At 34.2% G+C, this 27355-nt stretch overlaps 1 protein-coding gene across 1 annotated transcript in view; it reads right to left on the reverse strand.

Annotated features, from left to right (window-relative positions):
* Positions 1 to 6158: 6158 nt before the first annotated feature.
* The window catches only part of LOC114334746 (cytoplasmic phosphatidylinositol transfer protein 1), a 36326-nt gene continuing 15129 nt past the window's right edge, over positions 6159 to 27355 (reverse strand). Inside the window, exons 3-7 of the mRNA XM_028284834.2 lie at positions 21790 to 21886; positions 19724 to 19795; positions 18816 to 19070; positions 12250 to 12409; positions 6159 to 6388 (exon numbers count right to left, since the gene is read on the reverse strand). Of these exons, the coding sequence (XP_028140635.1) occupies positions 6258 to 6388; positions 12250 to 12409; positions 18816 to 19070; positions 19724 to 19795; positions 21790 to 21886 (715 nt within the window). The 3' untranslated portion in view covers positions 6159 to 6257. The remainder of the gene's footprint in view (positions 6389 to 12249; positions 12410 to 18815; positions 19071 to 19723; positions 19796 to 21789; positions 21887 to 27355) is intronic.

A 27355-nucleotide genomic window follows, 5' to 3' on the forward strand; every position in this document is an offset into this window, starting at 1 on the left:
CCTGCAGCAGGTGTAATAAACGTCTTCCTCTGGACTATTATGCAAATTTGTTAAATAATTGGACCAAACTTGTTACTCGGGGGTCTTTGGGGTCACTGAAAATAAATATCACAACGCCTAAATTCTAATTTCATATCATTTAAAGCAGTTTGAATTAAGGCGCAAGTGGATAATGTGGTTTTGCCTTGAGATAAAATTACTAGATACAGAATGTACTTAATGGCTATTGCAAAAATAAAAAGATTGTCATTGGAAAAATTATTTCATCTGTTGATGCATTTACCCAGCATTATGTTTACAAACACAAATTTGGCTGCATGGAGAGGACAGTAACATGAACCCAACCGATTGGTCATGGGAATTACAATATAATGTATTAATTCCAGTTAGAATGACTCAGCCACCTGGTCCTCCAAACATTTTAAATTCAATATTCTGTAGTTGTAAGTCAGACTGCGGCAACTCATGCGGGTGCAGGAAGCATGGGTTAGTTTTTAATTTAGCCTGCAAAAATTGTGCAGGCTCTGATTGCACAAATATTGCATTGGACTCGAGAGAGGAAGGCAATAATGAAGAAGAAGATGATAATGATGAAGAAAAGAATTTTAAAGATAAATTACGATAAATTTTGTATAATGAACTTTTTTAACCATAAATATATTATATTAATAAAAATTTATGTTTATTTATAATAAAAATACCTCCCTTTTCGATCACTATAGTTACATCGAAGAAAATAGATTACCCCAAAGACCCCCTAGTAACGAGTTTAAACTAATTATATGATAAATTACCATAATACTCCAGAGGAAGACGTTTATTACACCCGCTGCAGGCACCAGGTACTTTGCATACTCTCGTCGACCTCATATTCATTTTCAGCGACCCCAAAAACCGCCGAGTTACAAGTTTGGGCCAATTATTTAACAAATTACCATAATACTCCAGAGGAAGACGTTTATTACACCCGCTGCAGGTACCAGGTAGTTTGCACACTCTCGCCGACCTCATATTCGTTTTCAGCGACCCCAAAAAACCCCGATTAAGAAAACTGAGTAAATTTTTCCCACTATTTACCGAAATGCATTTTTGAAATACATTTTTCTTATGCACAAATGCAATTTGAGATTTCTTATTTATTACATTAGTTCACAAAATTTCCTGATATTCTCACGAATCCAACGCACCAATCGGCATTAAAATCCGTCTTACTGCAAAAAAATCGACACTTCAATTCTTCGAATGCCTCGACTACTTATTAAACACAACCTTGATAGGTCTCTGATCGATATCGTTTTATGGGTTCTTAAGAGGTTTTTTTTTCTTTTCTTTGACTCTATAATGACCTGTTTGCAATAGTAATTAATAGTACACTTTTTTATTTAGTATTAAGTAAATTAGAATAATATGTATTTTATAATTTGTATTAGTTTTAATAGTTTGTTTTTTGTATTAGTATATTATTATTATCAACATAACATGTATCTGGCTAAATAGCTAAGTGCTAAAGCCACAAAAAAACTTTACCGATTTAGTAATTATTCAATATCGATAACTGCCAATTAAAAATCGAAAGCGGCTATCATGCAAAAGTCATTTGTCATCACTGTCATGAAATTTGTATATAATATATAGTTTAGCTGGTTTAGCTCTCCAGGGCCCAGAGCACGCCAAATAGAATTCTATTTTGCTGACGTCACAAAATAGAATTTCATAATGGGAGAATCGACGGTTGCTAGGCAACGTGACGTCACTAAAATAGAATTCTATTTTAGTGACGTCACGTTGCCTAGCAACCGTCGCGTCGATCCTCCCATTATGAAATTCTATTTTGTGACGTCAGCAAAATAGAATTCTACTTGGCGTGCTCTGGGCCCAGGCCTAGAAGGCCATGGCTTGGTTTACTATTCCTTTCCAATCTCTCCTATTTGCTGCTTTATTTTTCCAATTTGTGATTATCAGTTCTTCTATGTCTTTTTCAACATATTTCTTCCATCTGGTTTTCGGTCTACCTTTCTTCTTCTTTCCTCCTATTCCTCCTGTTAGTATTCTTTTGGGAAGTGTCGTGTTTGGCATCCTTTGGATATGTCCCAACCATCTCAGTTTTTGTGATTTTATGATCCCTACTATGTTTGGTTCACCATACCTCCTCTCCAATTCCACATTTGGTCTTCTTTATCCACATTCCATTCCATATCTTTCCGCCAAATATTTTTCTTAGGACTTTTCTTTCCCACACTTTAAGCAAGACTTGCTCGGATTTATTCATCGTCCATGTTTCACTGGCATACAATACTATAGGTCTTATCACTGTCTTGTATATTCTTATCTTAGCCCCTCTACATATGTTCTTATTTCTTAATAAGTTGTTTAGAGCAAAGACACAACGATTACCAGCCATAATTCTCGCTTGGATTTCTTCTTTTATAATGTGGTCTCCATAGTGAATGTCGCTCCTAGATATTGGAATCTCTCTACTTCTTCGAATGTATATATTTTTGCCTCTGTGCGTTTATCGTCAGATATTGTCCTTGTGTTTATTCTCGTTCTGTCCATTCCATATATTTAGTCTTTTCTTCGTTTATGTATATCCCTTTCTTTCTTCCTATCGCCTCTAGTCTTTTTAGTATTTCTTTTAATTCTTGTTTACTTCTGGCTATCAGTATACTATGTCATCAGCGAATGCCAAGCATTGGTGTTTTCGTTGGTATACAAGTCCTGTCCTGTTAATTTCGGCTTCTTTGATGACCATTTCAAGAAGGATACTGAACTACAATGATGACAGTGGGCCTCCTTGTCGTACCCCTTCACGGACCTTAAACTTATCTGTTTCCTTTCCATTTATTTTAACCCTGTTAAGGTTCACCAAACATGCTACAGTTTGTTGTATTCTAAATATTCTAATTTGTTTGTTGTATTCTAATGACGTTTCTTGAACTTGCCTCATTATAAATATAGCGTAGGTGCATAATTTTTCAGACCTTAAACCTTGCTGTTATTCTGCTGTTATAATTTTATTCAGTTTGTTACTACTTTGGTTATTAATTTTAATTTTGTCCGATTTGTCTCCCTTTTTGAAGAGGGGTATTGGGATGATGATCTTTATTCTTGTGGTATTCAGTTTTGTTCTGTTCTATTGTTCCATTATTTTTTGGATTAGTTTTAATAGTTGTTTGGTCAGATCTTGTCCTTCGTACTTTAGGAGTTGATTCGATATTCTGTCCTTTCCTGGCGAGTTTCTATTTTTTAAATTTCCTTAATGCTTTATTTACCTCTACTTCTTCAATGTTTATTTCTTCGTTTGTTTTCACTTCAGGTGTTGGTGGTTCGTTATTGTCACCTTTAGAAAATACAGATCAAAAGTAGTCTCTCTCCGTTTCCTTCAGAATGTATTTCGTTTTTATTAGTTCGTTTTATCACATAGAAAACTATATAACTTTATAGCGTTTGTAACAAACCGAGGTCACGGAACATCTCATTTAAAAGGTGAGCCCCCCTCCCTCTCTACATTGCATTCTTTATTTTGTAATACGTCATCCGATTCACCTAAAACCCCAAAAAACTTTAAAACTCAAAAATGAGGTTAATGATTGTACACTAAATATTTTTAAGTTTACACTTTATATATATTGAAACAGGAGACGCACTTTCGCAAAATAATTTTGAGTCGTTTATTTTGCACTCAAGTGTATATACATTGGTAAATTGATACTATTGAATTATTGCTAATTTATTTTGATGTTTTACCGACTTCCCTCCTCCTCCAAAGTGTCTTCTCTATCGAAGTTGGCGATCAATATGGCAAATTTCTCTCTGTTCTGGGCTTGATGAATTAAGTAATTTCCTATTGTTTGGGTCCAATCTCTGATGTTTCGTACTCTTTATTTCAAGTTAAGAATAGAACATTACGCTTACGGAGATCAGTATTGCCAAACCTATCGCGTACGGGTGGATACTCGACTGCCGATATACGATTCATTCTAGTCAACACGGCATGGCATCGCCGCGCTGCTATCACTCGTAAGAAATACATGGCAACATCTCCGCAATGTTCTATTCTAAACATGAAACGCTCCATAACCAACATTTTTTCTTCCTTCCTATACCCCTTTTACCTTATTCGATCTTGCCGAATCTAATATTACCTTCTTCTTCTTAAAAGGTGCCGAGACCGCTTGTCGATCGTTGGCTCTCATGTTGCCCAGCATATTTAACAATCACAGTTGCACGAAATAGTTCAGTGCTAGTTTTCCCAAACAATTGGCGTAGGTTTTTAAGCCAAGAAGTTGTACGGCGGCCCACACTTCTTTTTCCCATTATTTTACCTTGCATGACAAGGTGAAGTATGTCATATTTTTCTGGGTGACGCATTATATGACCAAAGTATTCCAATTTGCGCCTTTTAACCGTGTTCACTACTTCGCAACTTTTATTCAAACGTTGCAAAACCCTTTCGTTTGTGACTCTTTCTACCCAACTGATCTTCAGAATACGGCGGTAGACCCAATCTCAAATGTTTCTAGATTTTTTTTAAAGCGACTCTGTCAGGGACCATGCTTCAACCCCGTAAAGTAGTACTGGGAATATATAACACCGAAACATTCTTATGCGAAGTTCCAAATTTAGATCATGACTGCACAGGATTTTCTTAAATTTCATAAAACTTGTTCTTGCTTTGGCAATTCTACGTTTTATTTCTGTACTAGGGTTCCAGCTTCCATTAATATGAGTACCCAGATATACAAGACTACTTACTCGTTCAATTGAGTCATTACCGATTGTTACGTTAAAGTTATTATTATTTACGGCTGCCTGTTTACTAATAACCATAAACTTTGTTTTTCTTACGTTGAGTTTGAGTCCATATATCGAGCAGAACGCCACCATTCGGTTCAATAACGCTTGAAGATGTTCAATTGATCCTGTCACTAACAAGGTATCATCTGCGTACCTGATATTGTTCATAACCATACCATTAATGAGTATGCCCTCTTTTGCGTTTTCCAACACTTCATTTAAGATTGTTTCAGCGTTAAACAACATTGGTGACAATATACAGCCTTGTCGAACTCCACGCTTGATTTTTAGTTCTTCAGAGCACTGATTCCCAACCCAGACACAATACAGCCTGGCCCCAATACAAATTTGCGATTATTCTAATGTCTTGAGAATATGTAGCATTTTTTCATGGCGAACTTTATCAAAGGCCTTTTCAAAATCAATCGCGCACATGAAAACTACATGATTTACATCTCTACATCTTTGAATTAAAACTTGGCCGACAAGTTCCAAGGCCACAGCGAAAACCGAATTGAGTACTTGAGATTCTTTCCTCAATTTTTCAATACATGACTCATTAGGGTGATGGTACGATAGTCGCTGCATTTTGTGGCTCTGTTTTTTTGGTAGTACAACAAATGAGGATTTAAGCCAATCTTTAGGAATTTTTCCGCTTTCGTAGATTAAGTTGAATAATTTCGTAAGTATCTTAATGCCCTCGGTACCTAAAAGCTTTAGTGTTTCTACGTGAATTCTATCTGGTCCGATCGCCTTGCCATTTTTTGCGTTCTTTATAGCGTATTGCACTTCTTCCTTAGTTATTGGAGGACCGCTTATGTCATTTAGCGTTTCTAGTTCGCTTCGTTCATCATCGAATAATTCCTTTATATATTCAGTCCATCGTATTAGTTGACCTTCGATATCGATTATAATTTTTCCGTTTTTATCTTCGATTAGTGGAGGTTTACATTTTTTATTCAGTCCTGCAACTTCTTTCAGTTTTTTGTGCATATTGAATGCGTCGTAGATACGCTAATATTACCTAGAGCTGCTCAAATTGCCTATGGCGCATTATGTGTCCTAGATATAACGTATTTTTAATTTTGATAGTATTGAGCAGACGATGAACGTGTGTTCATTATTTTCAGTACTTCTTCATTCGTAGTTTTGCTAGTACAACTTATTCTTAACATTCGGTGGTACATCAACATTTCGAATGAATTCAATTTGTTCACGTCATACTGTTTTAATGTCCATGTGTCACAAGCATATAGTAATAGACCACACATAACATTTTAGTATTCTACGACTATACCTTTTAAATAAAAAAAACATTTGTAAAAAACTGTGACTAGGTGACTAAGAAATAAAGTTATGAAAATTATTGAAAACTTTATTAATAAATTAGCTAAATAAAAAATGTACAACAGAATAAATAACATTGCACAATGAATAACTACATCTTCAACAAGTACTATTTAAAACCAGTTCGAGAAATATCCCTTTTTTGTAGGGGATTTTGGTGTTTCTGGTGGTGTTACTCCTAATAGAGATTTATCCTGTAGTCCATCGCCTCCTCCATCAACGCCCACTAACGACGCTTCTGGACCTGAAACATTTTTAATAACTTTAAAGACTTAATTATTTAAGTTGAATAACAACAAAGTTGAACAAGAGAAGCTAACCATAATAATAAAATTCCTCAGGTGTAGTGTGCCTCACCATCTTCTACTATCACGAGTCGCCCCTGCTATTGAAGTTATTTTAGCAACTGGCCACGGCGACAGCCTACGGGTGGGTTCATTATGCGCTACGCTAGAAAAAAAATGCACGGGTCGCCCGTGGCGTCGGCGTGTGTCAGGTCTCGGCGCCCTCGGCTGGGTTCAATATGAGTCATGCCTTATTGTAAGTTATACCATACGTTTAGATGTTGATTAGAGATAGGGCGACTGAGGAAAGCGCTAAAATTGGCAACATTGCTTATGAGAATGAGTTGCATTGCTACTGTAGAATCGATGAATTACTGAATAAATCGGCGTGACTCGAGTGTGGGAAGCGGGGAAGCAGTGTTGCCATGAATTGGATGTATTCCTATATCTAACTTAAAAGTAAACACACGGTATGTTGCTCTACCGTATCCATAGATTTTGTATACGGTATTTAGTAAACTAATGCCTATGCATGTAGTTTCTGCAGTATTTCTGCTATCCTTTGTAAATAGAGAGATTCCACGAGTTTGGGATTTTGTATTTCTGCCTGCACATTTTGAAAAAATGTAAAAATCATAGCTGTTTAAAAACAGACACGTAATTACAAAAACTACAATGAATTAATAAATTACAATATGAATCCATTTAGGATAGACAGACATCTGGAGCCACTTATTGTTAAGAATATTGTTTGATAAATAAACCAAACTAATAGAATTGAGCCCATCTAAATCAAAATCTGCTAAATCTTAAATTGTTCGTTTTCCATTTTTTTACACATTTTCAAAGTTATATACAGTTCGTCTAATATACTTACCGTTGCACGTCATTATCTACATCAGAGATCTAAGTTGACATAGTTGCCAAAGTATAAAAAATACTGAATCCATTTTAAATCAAATAGATCACATAATTATTGCAAACGTGGATTATACAACAAAACAAATTAATATTGAATGTAAATAAATAAAAACTCTTTAGAACTAGAAAACAAGAATTAAAACCTTGATTACACGTAACGAGTATTGTAGCGAGACAGTGTTCTCGGCCGAGTGCTCGTTTGGTATAAACATACTAACGAGTACTTGGCCGAGTACTCGACCCCGTCACAGTATAAAGAGGGACAGTGGAACCACTCTCCGAAAAATTGGACGTAAAATCTTTAGTCGCGCATGGCGACCGCGCAATGTTCCTAGTCGCTTTTACCCCACTCTCGCATTGCTAGTCGCATAGAAACGTACGGGTTTTAACAGGGAAAACCCGCATCCACCACTGGTGAATTACCAATTGCGTACTGCCGGTATTACTTCTTGAGATCAAAGTGCCGACATGGAAGTGGTTTTACTGTCCCTCTTTATACTGTGACCCAGTCATATGGCGAGACAGTCACTCGGATCCTGTTCTATTTACTAGGCCGAGTCTTCGACCTCCCACTCTTCAATCGTATACTCGCCAATCCACTCGATATGTGTAAACGACACTCGCTGTGCAACTGTGCATATTACCACTTCATCCGAGGAGACGACTTGTGTTAATCAATGTGATTTGTGATTCTCAAAAATAGCTAACAAATGGAACTCAGATAGGACAATAAAGTTTAGTTTAATTGTATAGATAAGTCACACCCGTGCTTATGAAATTTCAAATCTTTGGAGTAGGTATAAAAATAAACAAAAGCGTGATACAGCATATGTATCGATTGTAAAAGAAATAAATATTGTTGGTTTTAAAACTCAAGAAGTCAAATAAAAAAATGTAAATTCGACATAAATACATATAGATAAGAAATAAAAAAAATCAATGAATCGAGAAAATCCATTGTCTATAGTCCAAAGACGCTTATCTCCTTCTCATAATATATCCGTCAATTCTTGTATAAACAGTGGTATAAGCCGTTTGATATATTTTTAATGTTAGCTTTACGATACATAAGTACACTACTCCTTGTTTTTGTGAATCGAAACTGAACTGACTCGCCTCCAAATTCAAAAATTACAAAATACGTATAAACCATCTCTCGCCCTCACCACTGTCTCGGCCTAGTAACAGTTTGCTGTCTCGCCACTGTACTCGTTACGTGTAATCAAACCATTAGTTATAATCCTACGTTAAAGTAAATAATAAAAACAGTAAATATAATAAAACAAATAAATATAGTAAAGCATAAAAACAAATATGAAGTGTCATCACCGCAACTGTCAAATACATGCCACCAATTTATGCCAAAATGTTACCTTTGTTCGCTCGCAGTTATAGTGTAATCCGAACAAGTGTGCTTTATAAAAACGCTTTATATTCCACTTATACAAATTAAATTATGAAACAAGTTAGGGTATGTGTCTTTAAATGTACATTAATACAAATATTCCAATATTATTTCTACGCGTATATAATAAAATATGTCTAGTAGCTGTAATTCCAGTGTACTCGACAAAATGATTCTAAAAAAGAACACACCTACCGCCTAAATATTCCGTGTTGGTATCATGTGACGTCAGGGGCTATGACGCGGATGCCGTGCAACGGTAAGTATATTAGACGGAGTATATTAATCTACAGGCATACAGTTTCGGCTCAAAACCTTCTACATCGGCTTTAAAATACCAGTGGAATGTTGACGTTAGAATCAAACAATGATGTACACTCTTTTATGAACAATAAAATAGTTCTTTTTCTTGTATATTTTGTATGTTTTCCTATCAAAATGGTTCAATACCCACTTTAAGTGCAATAATTGCGCCTAAAAGCAGTTGAAAATGAGGAATTTGGACAATATTATGTGGGCTTAGAATCAAAATCTGCTATACCTCGTTTTTTAAATAGGAGGAGTAATTCAAATTTACCGCGCCGTAATGCTTGTTTGTAATTGGTCCAACTACAGGCAAGTTTACTCCAGTAAATTGGTTAATTAAGTTATATCAGCGATTTTTTTGTTTTTTGCCATATTTCTTTAATTTTTAGATTTTTAATCTGCGTTTATTTAAAAAAACAGTTGTTTTTAGAACTTTTTAGCGACGTATTATCTAGTATAACATTTATAGACAAGGCGAAAACGGCGGGTTCGTTGGGAAAAATATTCCCATGAGATTTTTTTGCATAATTACATTCGTGAGACATCCCAGAATAAGGTTCAAGAAGTCGCCCACGTGAAAAGTGGGCCAAATTTTTTTTAACAATATTTTTTAATCAAATTGCAAAAAATCAATATTTTTGACAGGGACAATTTTTTTGTAGGTTTTTGGACCATTTTGGGTAAAAAAGGTCTCATAATTTTTCTCTAAAGTTGATCGTTTTCGAGGTATAAGCAATTTAAAATTTAAAAAACGAAAAATGGCGATTTTTCAAGGCTTAATAACTCGGTTAAAAGTTATTAGTATGAAAGTCAGAAAGTAACTAAATCAAAGTTTAATGCCCCCCCCCCCCCCCCCCGCCACCCCATACAAGATCCCGAAGAAATTTTTGTCATTATTTTACTACTAATCTGTTATTTTTAAGTAATAATATTGAGCGCCATGCACGTGGTAGCCGGCCGCAAATGCTGAGTGCGAGAGAGATGCCACTCCGGCAGTCCAATTGTGCATCTTACTTGCACTCACATTTACGGCCGCCTACCACGTGCAGGGCGCTCAATATTAGTACTTAAAAATAACAGCTTAGTAATAAAATAATGACAAAAATTTCTTCGGGATCTTGTAGGGGGGGCATTAAACTTTGATTTAGTCACTTTCTGACTTTCATAATAATAACTTTTAACCGAATTATTAAGCCTTGAAAATCGCCATTTTTCGTTTTTTTTTTCAATTTTAAATTGCTTATAACTCGAAAACGATTAACTTTAGAGAAAAATTATAAGAGACCTTTTTTATCCAGAATGGTCCAAAAAACCTAAAAAAAATTGTCCGGGCCAAAAATATTAATTTTTGCAATTTGATTAAAAAAAAAATTTGGCCCACTTTTCACGTGGGCGACTTCTTGAACCTTATTCTGGGATGTCTCACGAATGTAATTATGCAAAAAAATCTCATGGGAATATTTTTCCCAACGAACCCGCCGTTTCAACCAAAAAAGAAGATGGATCTGGTTATTTTTTTTAGTGACATTATTGGGTGTGAATATGTCGTTTTTACTCCTCCTATTTAAAAAAAGAATGTGTGTGTACTTTGTACGCACGTAAGAAGTTATTCTTCTATTATATAATTTCAACGAAGTAAATATACTTAACAGGTTATTTGTATTTTATTTAAATATTAAACTTTCTTATCTACCACTTTCAAAAAATTTTTATTAAAACAACCAAAAATTAAAAAAATATATGAATCGTCCAGGATTGGAACCCGCGACCGGTGCGACCTTTCAATCAGTGACCCAACGCTCTACCAATTACGCCACCAGAGCTTCTTTAAATGACACGTACGTTTCGGATATAATTACACAACACGGTGACAAATAGACATATAAAAATGTTATACCTACATATTTTATTATCTTACTATAGAGAAAGACAAATCCAAAAATTATAATAAATAATACATTTACTAAAAACACTAAAATATTCTTTTAATGACGTATTTGCGCTGATACAGATACATACATACCTATCTTGAAAGATTAGCAACGAACTATTACTGTCTGTGTGCGCATGCGCGCAGATTTATGAAATTTTACTCTCAATCGCATCGCGCCTAAAGAAGAATAACTTCAAAAATAAAGCGTAAATCCAAACTAAAAGTACAAATTTCTGAAGATTTAAATTTAAACGCACAAAAATGACTATACCAAATTAGTGTGCCATTTTATGACATTTATTGATGCCCCTTTGATTGAGAAATGCCGGATACTTTTTGGAAAATTTACATTTTTAATCGTTTTTTAGTCTCCTGAAAAATTTCTAAACATGGATCTAGCAGGTTTTGATTCTATAGCCTCAATTATTCAATTTCGTATAGATTGGGAGTTTAAATAGATCTCGATGAAAAGAAAGTGAATAATAATAGATGCAATACAATGGATCTGAAAATATAATAATAATAATAGTCCTCCGTTTTATACCGCTCACGTGGCTTTGGGAGTATAGCAGGGTAGTCTGCTATATCTAGGGCCTACGGTATACAAGGAAGGTAACAGGGCCAGTGCTACGCTTCAACCGCCTATTATTACCCCTGGTTTTACCCAAGGTACTCATTTTATTCAGGCTGAGTCGACCTGGGGCCTATAAACATTTTTAAAAATGTCTAGTTGTTCTTGCCGGCGCGGCGGTAGGATTTAAACTCCGGCCAACCAGCACGCGAGCAAAGCATACTACCGCTTAGCTACGCCGGCCCTGAAAATAAATTAGGCAAAATCACACTTGAAGGAATACTTATTGAAGTAGTTAATAGTATCACACTAACGAAGTAAATGGAAGAATAAGTAGGGTAGTTATATAAAAAATGGTGAAAATTACTAGACTTCACAATAAAAACGCAGTACCTGGGCACAGGTAACCTGTAATTGTAAGTAAGGAAAAAAGAAAAGAAAAAATAGCAATAAAAAGAAGAATCCGGATTAAATGAAAAAAAAAATGATTTGGTTTTATATTTTATTTTATAGATAGAATATGTTTGCATATAAACTTCCAAGCTTTTATTTATATTAGTCGCTTTACTTCGATCAATGTTGCTGTTTATCTAAAAGTCATTTAATTTGATGTATAAGAGAGCTTAAAAAAATAAAAATGATGTGAGATGAGGACAATTTATATTGAAACATGCGACTGACATACCTGATGTTGATGGTGATCCCGCTGACTGTTTTAATAAGGAATTAGTTTGCGATTGTAGTTGTGACTCATATTTTCTAACATCCTCCATATTCATTTCTACCCATTCGTCAATCCATGTAAATGCCTGTCTATGGCCCAAGAGAAGAACTTCTCTTATACACTAAAATTTACACATAGGCATTAATAGATTTTATATTTTTTTTTAAAACAGGGCTGGACAGGCAGGCAGGACAATGCTATTTTAAGCAAGCCTGGTGGAAAAAGAACATCATAGCTGAAATATCTAAGACAATGGTACGGAAAATTGACTACATCGTTATTTAGAGCTGCTCTCAATAAAGTCACGATAGCGAATATGATAGCCAACATGATATCCAACGATTGATAACGATCATAGAACTAAAATAAAAAAGACTAATAGTTTCCTGATTTTCGATCTTGTTTAAAATATACCTGAAACTACTTCTGGTAGAAGACACAAAAACATGAGAATTTTCCTATATAAAAATTAGACCTGGATCCCGCGTACCAAAAAAAAAGTTGATTAATAGCAAGCTGAAAATTTGTTAATAGCTTAACGGTGTCTAGTCGGACACGGACAAACTTTGATGCATGGAAACACTGGAACAGGTTAAGTTTTAATTGTGGAACAGGTTAAAAATTTGGAACGTCCGACTACGAAAACATTCCATGTATTTTGTCGGACAGAACTTCCAATTGATTTGTTACCATTTCATTAAACTCTCATGCAAAAATCAGACTGGTGTTTATCACCAACTGGGCATTTTAATGAGTGGAACACGAAGAACATGTTAAATGACAGGAATCATGTTGGTTAGTAATAGCAGTCTGATTTTTGCATGAGAGTTTATTGAAAGGGAAACAAATCAATTGGATGTTCTGTCCGACAAAATATATGGGACGTTTTCGTAATCTGACGTTCCAAATTTTTAAACTGTTCCACAATTAAAACTTCCCCTATTCCAGTGTTCCCGTACATCAAAGTTTGTCCGACTAGACACCGTTAAGCTATTAACAAATTTACAGCTTGCTATTAATCAACCTTTTTTTTGGTACGCGGGATCCAGGTCTAATACGATTACACTGTGAAAATGTTATCACATGTCCACTCGATAAAGCACCTGCCTAAAAATATAAAGATTATTTCATACAGAGTAAAAATCAAACCATCATCATTAGCCCATAGTCGTCCACTGCTGAACATAGGCCTCCCCTAAAAACTTCCATTCAGATATATTTTGAGCTGTTTCTATACAGTTTGTACATATTCTCTGTGGCATATATCTGGACGCACAGAAGTTTTAGAAATTCAAATTGAATTCGTTTTATATTTATGTTCGATTTGAATTTGATTCAATGCCAAGAAGTGATATTAGGAAAATAATTGGTAAACACGAGAATATAAATGATGTCGTAATACAATAGATATTACTATTTCACGACCTTGTATAAATAAAGCAAGTCGCAGATTAAAAGTGAAGAGGTAGATAGAAAGAATTCAATTCGATTCTTGATCTGGGTCAATTGCACCTATGTTAAGTTGATGATGCGCAGTGATGAGCGCGCTAATAACCGGCAGAATAACGCAAAATATGGAAAACACATTAAGTTGTGAGATAAAAAGAAATGAGACTAGTGGAGGTGGGAGATTTAGCGATAAAAACCTATAAATTTACATTCTACTTATTGTTTCCCACCTTTAGACGTATCGGACGAGTTTGGCAACTGCCACTATGACAATGATAGTTTTAGGTGACATACTCCTGATACGTCTAAAGGTGGGAAACAATAAATATAATGTAAGTTTACAGGTTTTTATCGCTAAATCTCCCACCTCCACTAGTTTCATTTCTTCCCAAGTAACACAGAACGGGTTTATTAAGTCTTTTAAGGATGCTTTAAAACTGTAGAATAAAACTAAAATTAAAACCAATTGGTTTTTAAGTAAACTTTAAGGTTGCAATAAAACCGCTTTCAGCATAAAAGGGTCCACACTGAAAGAGGTCAATAAAACCAAAAATAAAAACCTTTTTAAAACTTTGTTTTCTTAAGGAACTGGTTTTAAAGCAGCTGTGAAGGTGCTTTTAAAACCATGTTAAAAGACACTTTAAGTGCAGGCAGTTTTATAGCAAACTTAAAAAGGTTTCTTTAATGGAGACTTTTAAAGACAATTTACCATATTAAATGATTCTGTAAACCCATATGCTCCATATAGGATAACAAATTTTTACATGTGTTATGATAGGTAGATACGTATTTGTAACCATAAAATAATAAAAAGTAGTTGGTTATTTCGGACTGTCAAGGTAGAAAAACACTTGCCCTCCCAACTTTATTGATAATGTTAACAAAAATAGGTCTAAATAACTCACGCGCCCTAAAATTTCTGACTTGTGGCGATTAAAAAATAATAATAATAAAATAATTTAAATCCGAAAAATATTAATTTGAAAGAAATATAATTTTATCTACAGTTTTAATGTTTTAATGTTAAAATAAATTGAATTTATGTAGGACGAAGTAGTTTTCAATCCTAATAGTAAATTATTAATATTGAAAATATTAAAAATATTACTAAAAGATTTTTAAATTGAAAACTTATTGGTACACTTTCCTGGTGACACCTCCAAGACTTCTACAATTTGCAAGTCAAATGGATGCTGCAGTGAAGACGAGAGGGAAGGAATTCTACACTATGCAATTCACATCCCCCGTCTGCAGCTGGTAAAGTTCCAACGGAAAAATGCACCTAGTTACTCTACGGAGTAATACGACTATAAAATAAAAATGTATACCATTTTTATTCAGTTGCAATGCGAAGGCAAAACAATCCTACTTTTCAATTAGAATACGGAGTGCAGTCCACTCCCTTGAATCGCGATTTTCGGCTCTTATTGGAGCCTTCATCGGAAGGAACGTAGGCACTGTTCTCCATATTTTAACTGATTCGTATCGAGAGGTTTTCCCACCCATTGCAACTGAAGTGATGATAGTAGGTGGCTAGCGCCATCTGGAATTGAAAGACGAAGTAGTTTTCAATCCTAATAGTAAATTATTAATATTGAAAATATTAAAAATATTACTAAAATATTTTTAAATTGAAAACTTATTGGTACACTTTCCTGGTGACACCTCCAAGACTTCTACAATTTGCAAGTCAAATGGATGCTGCAGTGAAGACGAGAGGGAAGGAATTCTACACTATGCAATTCACATCCCCCGTCTGCAGCTGGTAAAGTTCCAACGGAAAAATGCACCTAGTTACTCTACGGAGTAATACGACTATAAAATAAACATGTATACCATTTTTATTCAGTTGCAATGCGAAGGCAAAACAATCCTACTTTTCAATTAGAATACGGAGTGCAGTCCAGTCCCTTGAATCGCGATTTTCGGCTCTTATTGGAGCCTTCATCGGAAGGAACGTAGGCACTGTTCTCCATATTTTAACTGATTCGTATCGAGAGGTTTTCCCACCCATTGCAACTGAAGTGATGATAGTAGGTGGCTAGCGCAATCTGGCATTGAAAGACGAAGTAGTTTTCAATCCTAATAGTAAATTATTAATATTGAAAATATTAAAAATATTACTAAAAGATTTTTAAATTGAAAACTTATTGGTACACTTTCCTGGTGACACCTCCAAGACTTCTACAATTTGCAAGTCAAATGGATGCTGCAGTGAATTTATGTCTTTAAGTCGCTTATTTATAGTTTTTTTTGTAAGCCTTATATTGTAATCTATCATGGTTTTCAGCATCTCCAGAAAGAACATCAATCGACAGAGAATTGTTCAGATCAAATGGTTTTATTTTATACCTTTCCAATAGCATATAAGGTTGCCTTGGAATTAAAACCTTTTAGTTTTAATGCTGCTGTCAATAATGCCAGTCGGTTTTAATGTGACTTAAAATCGAGGCGTCGTAGTGCTGTGTGTTGTATTCTTTGAAAAATAAGCCGTAATGACCAGTTAGTTTATATTTTAAGTACTTGCGACTTATTTCTTCCATACTAACTGTACTTTCACTTTTTACAACACACTACACCACTGTTTCGCTCTAAAACAAATGGCCGACCATTTTGGAGATGAAAAAAGAGTAGATGAGTTTAGTTTTATTGTTTCTAACAAGAAGTATAGTTTAGTCTTTACGATAACCAAATTGATTCAGTTAAGAGCGTTTGGTTTTAATATAGCCTAATAATTGCTTTTAAGAAAGCAACTTTAAAGAAAACAAAAAAATAGTTTTAAGGCATATAATTTACAGACATAATAGTCTTGAGATCAAGTAGTTTTAATAATAGGTTTTATTAGTCATATTAGGAGAATCTTTAAAACTGCAATAAAACTAAATGGTCACAAACTAGAATCTAATAAAGCCAAATAGTTCGGAAGTTCTTCATAAAACTGATTAGTTTTAAAGTTAACTTAGAATAAACCATTTTAAAACTACAATAAGACAAATTATCTATTAAGATTAATTAGTCTTATTTGATACTCTTATTAGATACTTTAAAGCTAGTGACAAATGCTTAACAGTTTTAAAGTTCTGGCAGTATATCTACAAGGTAACTTTAAAACCAGTATCTTCTTATTTACCACAATAAAACCTTTATAAACCTTAAATAAAACTAAAATGTTTTTATTGTGCTACTTGGGTTTTATCTCACAACTATATGTTATGTTTTCCATCATTTGCGTTATTTTGCCGGTTATTAGCGCGCTCATCACTGTATAATAAATTAAAAAGTACAATCCGTCTTTCTTTTGGGAATAGTGAACATGAAAATGAGTCCGGCTATGAGTCCTACACAACACCTCTTTATGTCATCAATCTATATCGTGGGCGGTCTTCCCGAGTTTCGTGTATCCGCTCTTGGTGGCTCAGTATGTGATTAACCTAGTATAACCAACTTTGAATTTTAACCTTGCTCAACATTTTAATTTTAATGATGATGGTCTTTTTAGATCGAAAACGTTCGGTGATTTTGATGTAGCCCTTTAAGGGATTTTAATAAATTATATACCTTTTATAAAGGATTTTCAATTATTTTTTCTTATTACATATTATGTATTTCACATAGAGTTTAGTTTTGTTATCAGTTAAAGTGGCGATTTGATCAACTTTATAATCAAAATTGTATCGTAAATAGTGATGCTGTTATTGCGCTAATAACCTAAAAGGTTGATGCCCTTCATAGATATATAATACTCTAGATTGCGACTTGCGATCTTAAAATGGGTGACGGTTGCGACAGAGATAAATGAGCCTATTTGGTCGGTAGTCTCTTTTTAATTTAAGGGTAATATCGACGACGTGAATATCCCACTTTATCGAGTAATATGTGTTGACAGTTGGAGCGGGTGGTGACGGGAAATGGTCTTTGGTCTTCGGACGTGGATAATCGTGGTTCGAATCCCATACCAACTTTACTTTTTTTATTTTTATTTAATCAATATTGCGTTTATTAGATATTTTTACATCTGAAAAATGGACCTAAGTAAATCTAGCAGATAATAAATGTATGTATAGTAAGTTAATATTGGAATACATAATTTGTGAACTGCATAGTAAAATAAAAGTCATTCGTTATTAATATAAATTCGTCCTTATTCGAATCATATAAATGTTTGTTTTGCTTCTACTTTTTTAAAAAATTGTAACAATAGTTTCATAAATAAAAATAATGTCTAATTACTTATAATTGAATCGGTCATTTCAAAAACAGCAAAGTCCACAATTTTCAGAAACTAACTTTTTGAGAGGAATAGACTCCTTTAAGATAAACGTTGTGTGCAAAAACGACACCAGTCCAGTAAAAACATTAGGAACAAAACTACAATATAACTCTGAATTTTGATGTCATCCATTTCATCCATCTTTCGACTATATAGTTAGTTTTCTTTGCTCTTCTGTAAAATTAGGAATATGTGACTCATGTTGTTTTTTAAATGACCGATTCAATTAATAAATCGATGGTACATTATGTTGATATTAATTATTGGTAATTTTTTACGAATATTTTTAACAATTACTTTACACTATTCTACAATTAACTTATTAAAAAAATAACATTGGCTTTTATATTTTTAAAAATCTATAGGTACCTACACAGTTTTTCTTATTTGTTATATATTTCTTTGCATAGATTTACTTTAGAGATGTAATAATATCTAATAAACGCAATATTGATTAAATAAAAAATAAAAAAAGTAAAGATTGGTATGGGATTCGAACCAGGATTATCCACGTCCGAAGACAAACGACCAGTTCTCGTCGCCATCCGCTCGAACTGTCAAACCATCTAAAATACTCGACGACAGAGTAGGATAGTGACGTCGTCGATACTCCCCTTGAATTAGAAAGAGACTACCGACCAAATAGGCTCATTTATCTCTATCGCAACCGTCACCCATTTTAAGATCGTAAGGCACAATCTAGAGTATTATATATCTATGATGCCCTTTGGTATTTTTAGAATACAAAAACGAATCGGTATTTTGAGTAATATTGTAACAATAGGAACAAGCTAGGTTAAATACATACCGAATGTATAAACTCTTCTACTTTAGTCTGTAGGCCGAAAACTTCAAATGAGGCATGTACCAATTTATATGAACACATTATTGGTTGGCAGTTACTCCTCCAACCATCGACCAAGGGCCCTCTGTGTGTTTTTCGGGATTGAAAAAATCGAGGATCTTCTTCTTCTTTATAGTGTTTTGCTGATACTTCATCATATGCAATATCGATATGGTCGACTGTTCTTTCGGCTAATTTTTCCGGAGATAGGCCGAGACACTGAAACATGTTTATAAATATTAGAAAATGGTCAATTGGTTAGTAAATAACTAATTATAATTTATATAAATTAGATATATCCAAAGAGTGACTTCACTTTAATTTTTTCTACTACTTCTATTCAATATACGAGATAATAAGAAAATTGTGTAAAATAAATGGATATAAAATGGTAGAACAAGACAATTGATACTATGAAATACAGCAATTATAAAAAAGCCTGTATCTGAATGTAACATAAATCCTTGCTTGTTCATTGGCGAATTGATAGCTCTACGGAAGGTTTTCACTCCATTTTGCGCGGTTGTAACAATGGGCCTCTCAGCGGATCAACGGGTAAGGTACCGAGCGCGCATTAATTCCAACGCACTCCCACTAGACTCCCTCCACTACCGATGGATGCCAGGTGAGGGGCCGCCGACATGGTATTTAAGAAGAGAGCCGAGGAAGAAGAGGCAGTCTTGCGGCGTTAAGCTATAGCCTCCCTGGCTAACGAGTGTAACGAGATTAGTTCTGATAAAGTTTTATTTTTAATATTGTTAATATTAAAAGTAAAACTTTCGTTCGTTATAAAACCTCGGAATGTAATCGTTTCATGGAAATTTGTAACAACTTAATTATGGAAAAATATTTAGATAAAAAATATAACTTACATTCTCTGTACACCCATTGTTGTTCTCATATTTGGTTTCAATTGATATGTTAAATCTGGGAATAAAGGAACACTACAAAAAAAATAACAAATGTAATCGATTAAAACAAATGAGGCCGTGAGAGCCAGAGTGGCCTAACTGATTTGAACATTACTTTACATAATCAGAAGCTAACAATGTCCGATTGTTGTAGTAATTGTATGTTGACCAAGAATCATTATTGGTCAACATACAATTACTAAAAAATCTGACATTGATAGCTTCTGATCATTTTCTTTGATTATGTAAAGTAATGCTCAAATCAGTTAGGCTACTCTGGCTCTCATGGCCTCAAATATATAATGACAAATAACTTGTAGTAAAGTAATTGGATAAAGTCTCCTTTTAGCTCAATACAACGATTCCTTCGATTTCCCAACTTCTTTATACCGTCCAAAGAGTATTATTCTGGAAGCTCTACAAAATAATAGGTGTTTGTTTCGTCAAACACATATTACAAGCAGTCTCTTCAGATTTGGAAACACATAATAATCGGAGGAAGTCAAATAACGAGAATAAGCCGGATGCGAAAACAATTCGAAGCCAAATTCATGAATTTTTGCCACTGTCTCAGCGCTCTTATGAGCCGGTACCTTATCTTGAAGAAACCACACTTTTTGTGCTGTATATGGGGCCGACTCTCGAGAGTTCCTGCTTCAACTTGTTCAATAATGTACAATAATATAGGCCATTGATAGATTTAGCTTTTCATGACAATTAAATTCTTGACAGTTGTAACGTTACAAACGTCACATCTTTGATATTTTATTTTTAAATAATTATTTTATTTTATTTTCTTTAATATTTCATTAATAATTATTTTCTATTCGTTTTAACTTGCTTTTTCGTTAAAAACTTGTTTCTATTTACTATATCTCTTTTCATTTAAATCATCAATTGAACATACTGAACGTACCCCGTATATTCTTACTCTGTAAATATCTGTCTTAATACGGAACATGCCTACCTTTCTACAGTTCACGCTGTCATCTCAAAATGGTGATGGTAATCTTATACGCTGTGAGCTCGTACATAGAGGGGATATTTACAAATTCGCGAGCGCCAGTAGTGACAAGTCTGTAAACCTTTACCGGAAAAAACATTAATTATAAAAAATATTAGTTGGTCAAAGCTGTGGTATATATTTTTACCTTAAATATACTTACGTTTTAAATACTGAATTAAGTTTTTTTACTGTTCCGTAATATGTAATTATAAATTATTCTAATAATCTTAGCGCCATCTACACGATAATTGTGAAAGTATCCGAAGTAAGAAATTCATATTTTATCAATAGAACGTAAAAATGATTGGCAAAATCTTAAAAAAATCGATTACAATTAAATTACTTTTTTGCGTTGTAAATATTAAGCGATAACAATTAAATAATAAATTTAAAAATTACCGGTGAAAGTTGAATTAGTAATCCGCTAGGAGCGCCACCAGCGAAGCTCAGAGCGTATAAAAGGCAATTACAGAGCTGATAATAGCTATCTATTTCCCGACTTATTATTCTCTTAGGGTGAGTTTTGTATTCTAAGTTTTTTATAGTCTACTTTTAATTTTTTATAATGATGTTTTTACCTAACCTCGACGTTACTCTCCACGTGTATTAGTATCTTAATTTTGCATATTTCATTGCATCTATTGATAGGCTTTTAGTAATCAAATTATTTAACTATTCCGTCACTATTAATTATATTTTGTTCCTTTGCCAATGACTACTTTTTACGATTATTTGGCAAAGGCTCGTTTTTGATTTTTCTTCTTGATGTTTGATATGAGTTTTTATCTTATAGTTTTTTGGGAATAAAGATCACAGTCCTCCCTTCGGGAGCTTCAAGCCTATCACCGATGATGGAACTAAGGCTGACAAGAACAAAGATGCATCTCTAGACAGACAGCAGCACCCAACATCTAAGTACAACACCACCAAGACCGTAGCTGCAGGGACCTAGGGCCACAACATCTGCCCAGGTCTACCTAGCCTTAGAGCAAACAAAAAAATATATAAATTATGTACTTACTGTATATTCAGTTATAGTAAATGGATAAAAGTTCCATGACTTCTCTGTTACATAAAATATCTTTGGAATGACAGACTGAACCCAATATGGAAGACGGCTAAAATAGAAAATGTAAATAATATAGTCAAGTCTGAAACGAAAACTAATAAATAGGCGATAGGAGAGGCGGAGACAAGTTCCCACCCCGGTTGATCGGAAAAAAGTTATTGATTTCAGTATGTCATGTATTTTCTCGCCAAAAAAAAACTCTAAATAACGAAAGAACTAAAATTTAGTTTCTCGTTTCACATACTCTCGTTGTGATTTCTTAATACAATAAGCATCACAATTAACGCACCACCTTAAAAATGTGACATTTTTGATGGCTCGTATTTCCTAAACTTGTTGTCCGATTTTAGTGATTTTTTTAGTATATTATAGCTTTATTCTTCAAGAACATGAGGTGTAATAATAATATTGCTAAGTAGGTAAGTTTCATTGTATACCGGGTGTAACAATGATAGTGTGTTTTTTCCTCAAAGTTTGGAACACCCTGTGGAATATTCTAGCGTATATAAAATATTGAAATTAAAACTCAACTGTAGCCTTAGGCTTTTTTAACCTTTTGCTTTTTGATTCATTCGCTTATGTGGGATAATAAAAAGTTAGGTACTTTAACAACTAGCCATGTTATTCATCAATACAGAGTGTTTCTAAATAAGTGCGACAAACATTAAGGAGTGAAAACATGAAAAGAAGACATGAAAAAATAATGACCGTTTGTTTTATAAACATATGTCCAAAAATACTTCGTTTCCGAGATACGGGATGTTGAATTTTTTCTTACAAACTGACGATTTATTTATTGCTCTAAAACCGGTTGAGATATACAAATGAAATTTGGTAAGTTTTAAGAGGTAGTTATTGCGCATTTTTTGACATACAATCAAGAGTTTTATTTCACCATTGGCGTGCATACGGTATGTATCTAAAATGTTTATATCCGTATGCAGGCCAATGGTGAATATAAAATTCTTAGTTGTATGTCATAAAATGCGCAATAACTACCTCTTAAAACGTACCAAATTTCATTTGCATATCTCAATCAGTTTTAGAGCAATAAGTAAATCGTCAGTTTGTATGAAAAAATTCAACATCCCGTATCTCGGCAACAAAGCATTTGCGGACATATGTTTATAAAGCAAATGGTCATTATTTTTTCATGCAGAATTACCCCATAAAGTTTGTCGCACTTATTTAGAAACACTCTGTATTGAATAACATTGCTAGTTGTTAAAGTACCTAACTTTTTTATTATCCAACATAAGCGAATGAATAAAAAAACAGAATGTTAAGAAAGCCTAAGGCTACAGTTGAGTTTTCATTTCAATATTTTATATACGCTAGAACAGCGGTCCGCAACCTTTTTGATATACCGAACCCAAAATTAAAAAAAGAGTTATGAGCGACCCCAGAAAAAAATCACTACATTAACAAGTGCAAAGGTTGGTTCAGGACGAAATTCAGGTAAACTTCAATTATCCTCCATGTTGTACTTAGCTGTTTTTCTTTCGTAAATTACGTTGAAGAGTTTATTTATTTTGGAAAGTAATATTAGAGCAAACTATGCTTTTAACATAATATTTATGATGGCATTAAATGAGACAAGCAATTATTTTAACATTTTATTTTTTTAAAAAATAGGTACATATACGTAAGTTTACAAACTAATGTGAACCTTGTGCTTGCACACTTGCAGTCAGTATATTAATTCTAGGTGATATATTTTCAGAAAGAGACACCCTCAAATCGGGTTCTACGTTAAGTTTGGAGCGATATTTTGTTTTTATAACAGTCAATGTGGAGAAAGCTGTCTCGCACAGGTATGTAGAAGCGAATGGCAGCAATTTCAGCAGAGATGTTTTGTATAACAGTGGATATTCCTTTTCCATCATTATCCAGAACTTGGATAGATCCGTGGTTTTGAAAATAGATCGAAGGCTTTCATCGGACAATAAATCGATCAGCTGCTCCTTTTCTTTTAAGTTGATCTTCACAGTGTTAAGATCACAAGTGAATGGATTAATTATCCATTGGTCGCCGTGTGACGTATCTGGGAATCATATTACCAAGTCTTGCTTAAGGCTTGTAAGATGCATAATGATTTTGGTTCTAATTTCCTCTTCGAGCTTTATATTGTTTTCTTCAGAAAATTTCTCCAAACATGACAACATCTCGTAGTTTTCATCACTGATTTCGTCTATCCACAAACTTATTTTCCTACAAAAGCTTTTATTTTGTTAGCCAAAATCAATACATTTGTACTCTTCTCTTGTAACGATTGATTTAAATCATTAAATTTTTCAAAAATGTCCGAAAGATAGCCAACTGTTGCCAGCCAATTTTCATTCAAGAAATATTCCGCTAGCTTTGGTTCCCGTTCAAGTAGAAATATTCTGATTTCCTCTTTGAGATCAAATACACGTTGGAGTCTTTTTCCTCGCGATAACCACCTGACCTCCGTATGTAACAGTAGATTTTCGTATTCTGATCCCAATTCGCGAACATTATTTTGAAAAGGCGACTGTTCAATGCGCGAGCTTTAATAAAATTTATTATTGTTACGACTTGTTCTAACACTTTATTTACATCTGGTTGCAAATGTTTTACTGCAAGGGCTTCACGGTGAATCATACGGTGAACAAAGCCTACGTGAGGTGCAATCTCATTTACTACTTTTGCTTTGAATCCTGTTCGGGAGCCGGTCAATGCAGCTGCGCTGTCTGTATACACAGATACACAATATTCCCACGTTATATCATGGATTTCAAATTATTTTCGATTCTCTCCGTTTTAAAGACATTGTGTAATTGTGGAAGTAAAGAGAGGTTATATTTTGGGCATAAACCTTAATAAAACTTGATAAATACAGGACCTTGTTGACTTGGCCAGGGTTGCGGACCGCTGCGCTAGAATATTCCACAGGGTGTTCCAAACTTTGAGGAAAAAACACACTATCATTGTTACATCCGGTATACAATGACACTTACCTCTGTAGCAATAATATTATTACATCAATATTCTTGAAGAATAAAGCTATAACAGACTAAAAAAATCACTCAAATCGGACCACAGGTTTAGGAAATACTTCTTCTTTAAGTGCCATCTCCGCGGTGGAGGTCGGCAATCATCATAGCTATTCGTATTTTAGAGACGGCTGCTCTAAAAAGTTCATTTGATGTACATCCGTACCACTCTCTCAGGTTGCGCAGCCACGATATTCTGAGTCTCCCTATATTTTTCCTTCCTTGAATCTTTCCCTGCATAATCAATTGGAGCAAGCTATATCTCTCTCCACGTGTAATATGTCCGAGATATTCCAATTTTCTTGTTTTGATGGTATTTAGGATTTCCATTTCTTTATTCATCTTTCTCAGAACCTCTTTGTTTGTGACGTGTTCTGTCCACGATATTTTCAGAATTCTTCTGTACACCCACAACTCGAATGATTCTAGTTTTTTCATTGATGCAGCATTCAAGGTCCAAGCTTCCATTCCATAAAACAAAGTCGAGAAAACGTAGCACCTAGCCAACCTAACTCTTAGCTCCAACTTCAAATCTCTTGTGCAGAGCACTTTTCTCATTTTGTTAAAATTTGCTCTAGCCTTGTTTATTCTGATTTTGATTTCCTGTAAGTAATCTCCTGTGGAGTTGATCATTGTTACAAGGTATGCATATCGGTCGACTCGTTCGATATTGGATCTTGAGTTTTCGATATTCTCATAAACTTTGTCTTCTTGACATTCGTTGTTAGCCCGTATTCTTGTCCAAACTCTGCTATTCTGGTCACCAGTCTCTGAAGATTCCCAATATTTTCAGCTAAGATGATAGTGTCATATGCATATCTAATGTTGTTAATGGGAACTCCATTTACCTTTATTCCAGCTGTTTCACCCTCAAGAGCTTTTTTCAAGATCTCTTCCGAGTAGGCATTAAAAAGAATTGGCGACAACACGCATCCCTGTCTCACTCCACGTCTGATTTCAATTTCCTCTGACAGCTAGTCGTTAACACGTACTTTTGCTCGTTGTTTATAGTATAAATTCCATATAATCCTCAGGTCATTGTAGTCTATCTTCTATGATTTCAGGACATGCATTAATTGTTCATGTCGTACTTTGTCGAATGCTTTATTATAGTCAATAAAACACTAGAATAAAATAGAAATACTAGACATCAAAAATGTCCCATTTTTAAGGTGGTGCGTTAATTTTGATGCTTAGTGTATTTCAGTTTAACACAATGAGAATCTTATGCCTGGTTGCACCAGCAGATCTTAAGCTCTAGCTTAGCCCAGCTCAACGTATAGATAAAGCCGCCTTGAGTATCACTTACGTTGCGCCATAATTTTGGATTCATATCTTATTATCAATTATATCTGTTATTATATTATAACATTCTTATTTATTATATTAATTATTATCTTATTCTCGTCTTAAGCCTAAGATCTATTGGTGCAACCAGGCATTAGAACCGTAAATCTAAAACTTCTATCGTTGGAACCAACATTCTGGTGTCAACCTAAATCCGTGCTTTCTAAAATTTGCAAATCAAACGAATGACAAATGAAGCAGACTAGGGGGAATCTAAGATTGCACTTTACATCCCGTCAATTTATCTAGGTAAAATTTTATCTAATGTTGATTCCGTTTATTCATAATAGGAGTAAAACTAAGAGAAAATGAAAGACAGTCAATATTTCATTCTGTTTCAGAGGCAACCACCATCCTCTTACGTCTGTTTCACCCTTTTGGGATCTTCAGAGAGGCCTGTGGTCTGCTCTGAATCAAAACAAAAACCAACTGTCCTATTACTTTGTACAAAATATTATTTTGCTTACTATAGTATATTTTAACAATTTCAATTTAACTTTATCAACATAAAATAATTATGTAATATGTATCTAAGCATAATATCTAACCAACAGAGGGTTAAGTTTTATGTCGGAGCTGCTTTCTGAACACCCATATAATCGGCAATAGTTTGCTCTAAATATAATATGTCCGCAAACACGTCGTCTATACATTCATAAAAGCTTATTTCGAATACTTGTAAGCATTAAGGTACGATTCCAAACAAAACTGCAAACCGCAGACCGCACACCGCAGCGACAGACCTACTGGTTCATATGGTTTCTTATGAGCTGTGTGCCGAGTACAGCGGCACTGTCGCCGACGCACGCAGAACGTCGCCACCGCAGTACCGCACCAGAACCAGTAGTGTCGCCGACCGCAGAGTGATAGCACGTATTTTTGATGTTTCCAAATTGACTGAAAAGTGAAAAGAATTGAAATTCTTTTAAAAATGAGTTTTTTTTCAAAAAAAGAAGAAGACCATTTAATTAATTTTGTAGCAAAATATTCAGTTATTTACGACGAAAGCCACGTTAACTATTATCGTAATAATGTCATTAAAGAAAATATTTGGAAAACTTTAGGACAGGAGCTAAATAAATCATTCATCGCCGTTCATTGCGTCTGACATCTTACTTATACGACTTTTAATACTACTATACATACTATTATAA

This window comes from Diabrotica virgifera, chromosome 1, assembly GCF_917563875.1.
Source record: "Diabrotica virgifera virgifera chromosome 1, PGI_DIABVI_V3a".
Classification (NCBI taxonomy): domain Eukaryota; kingdom Metazoa; phylum Arthropoda; class Insecta; order Coleoptera; family Chrysomelidae; genus Diabrotica; species Diabrotica virgifera.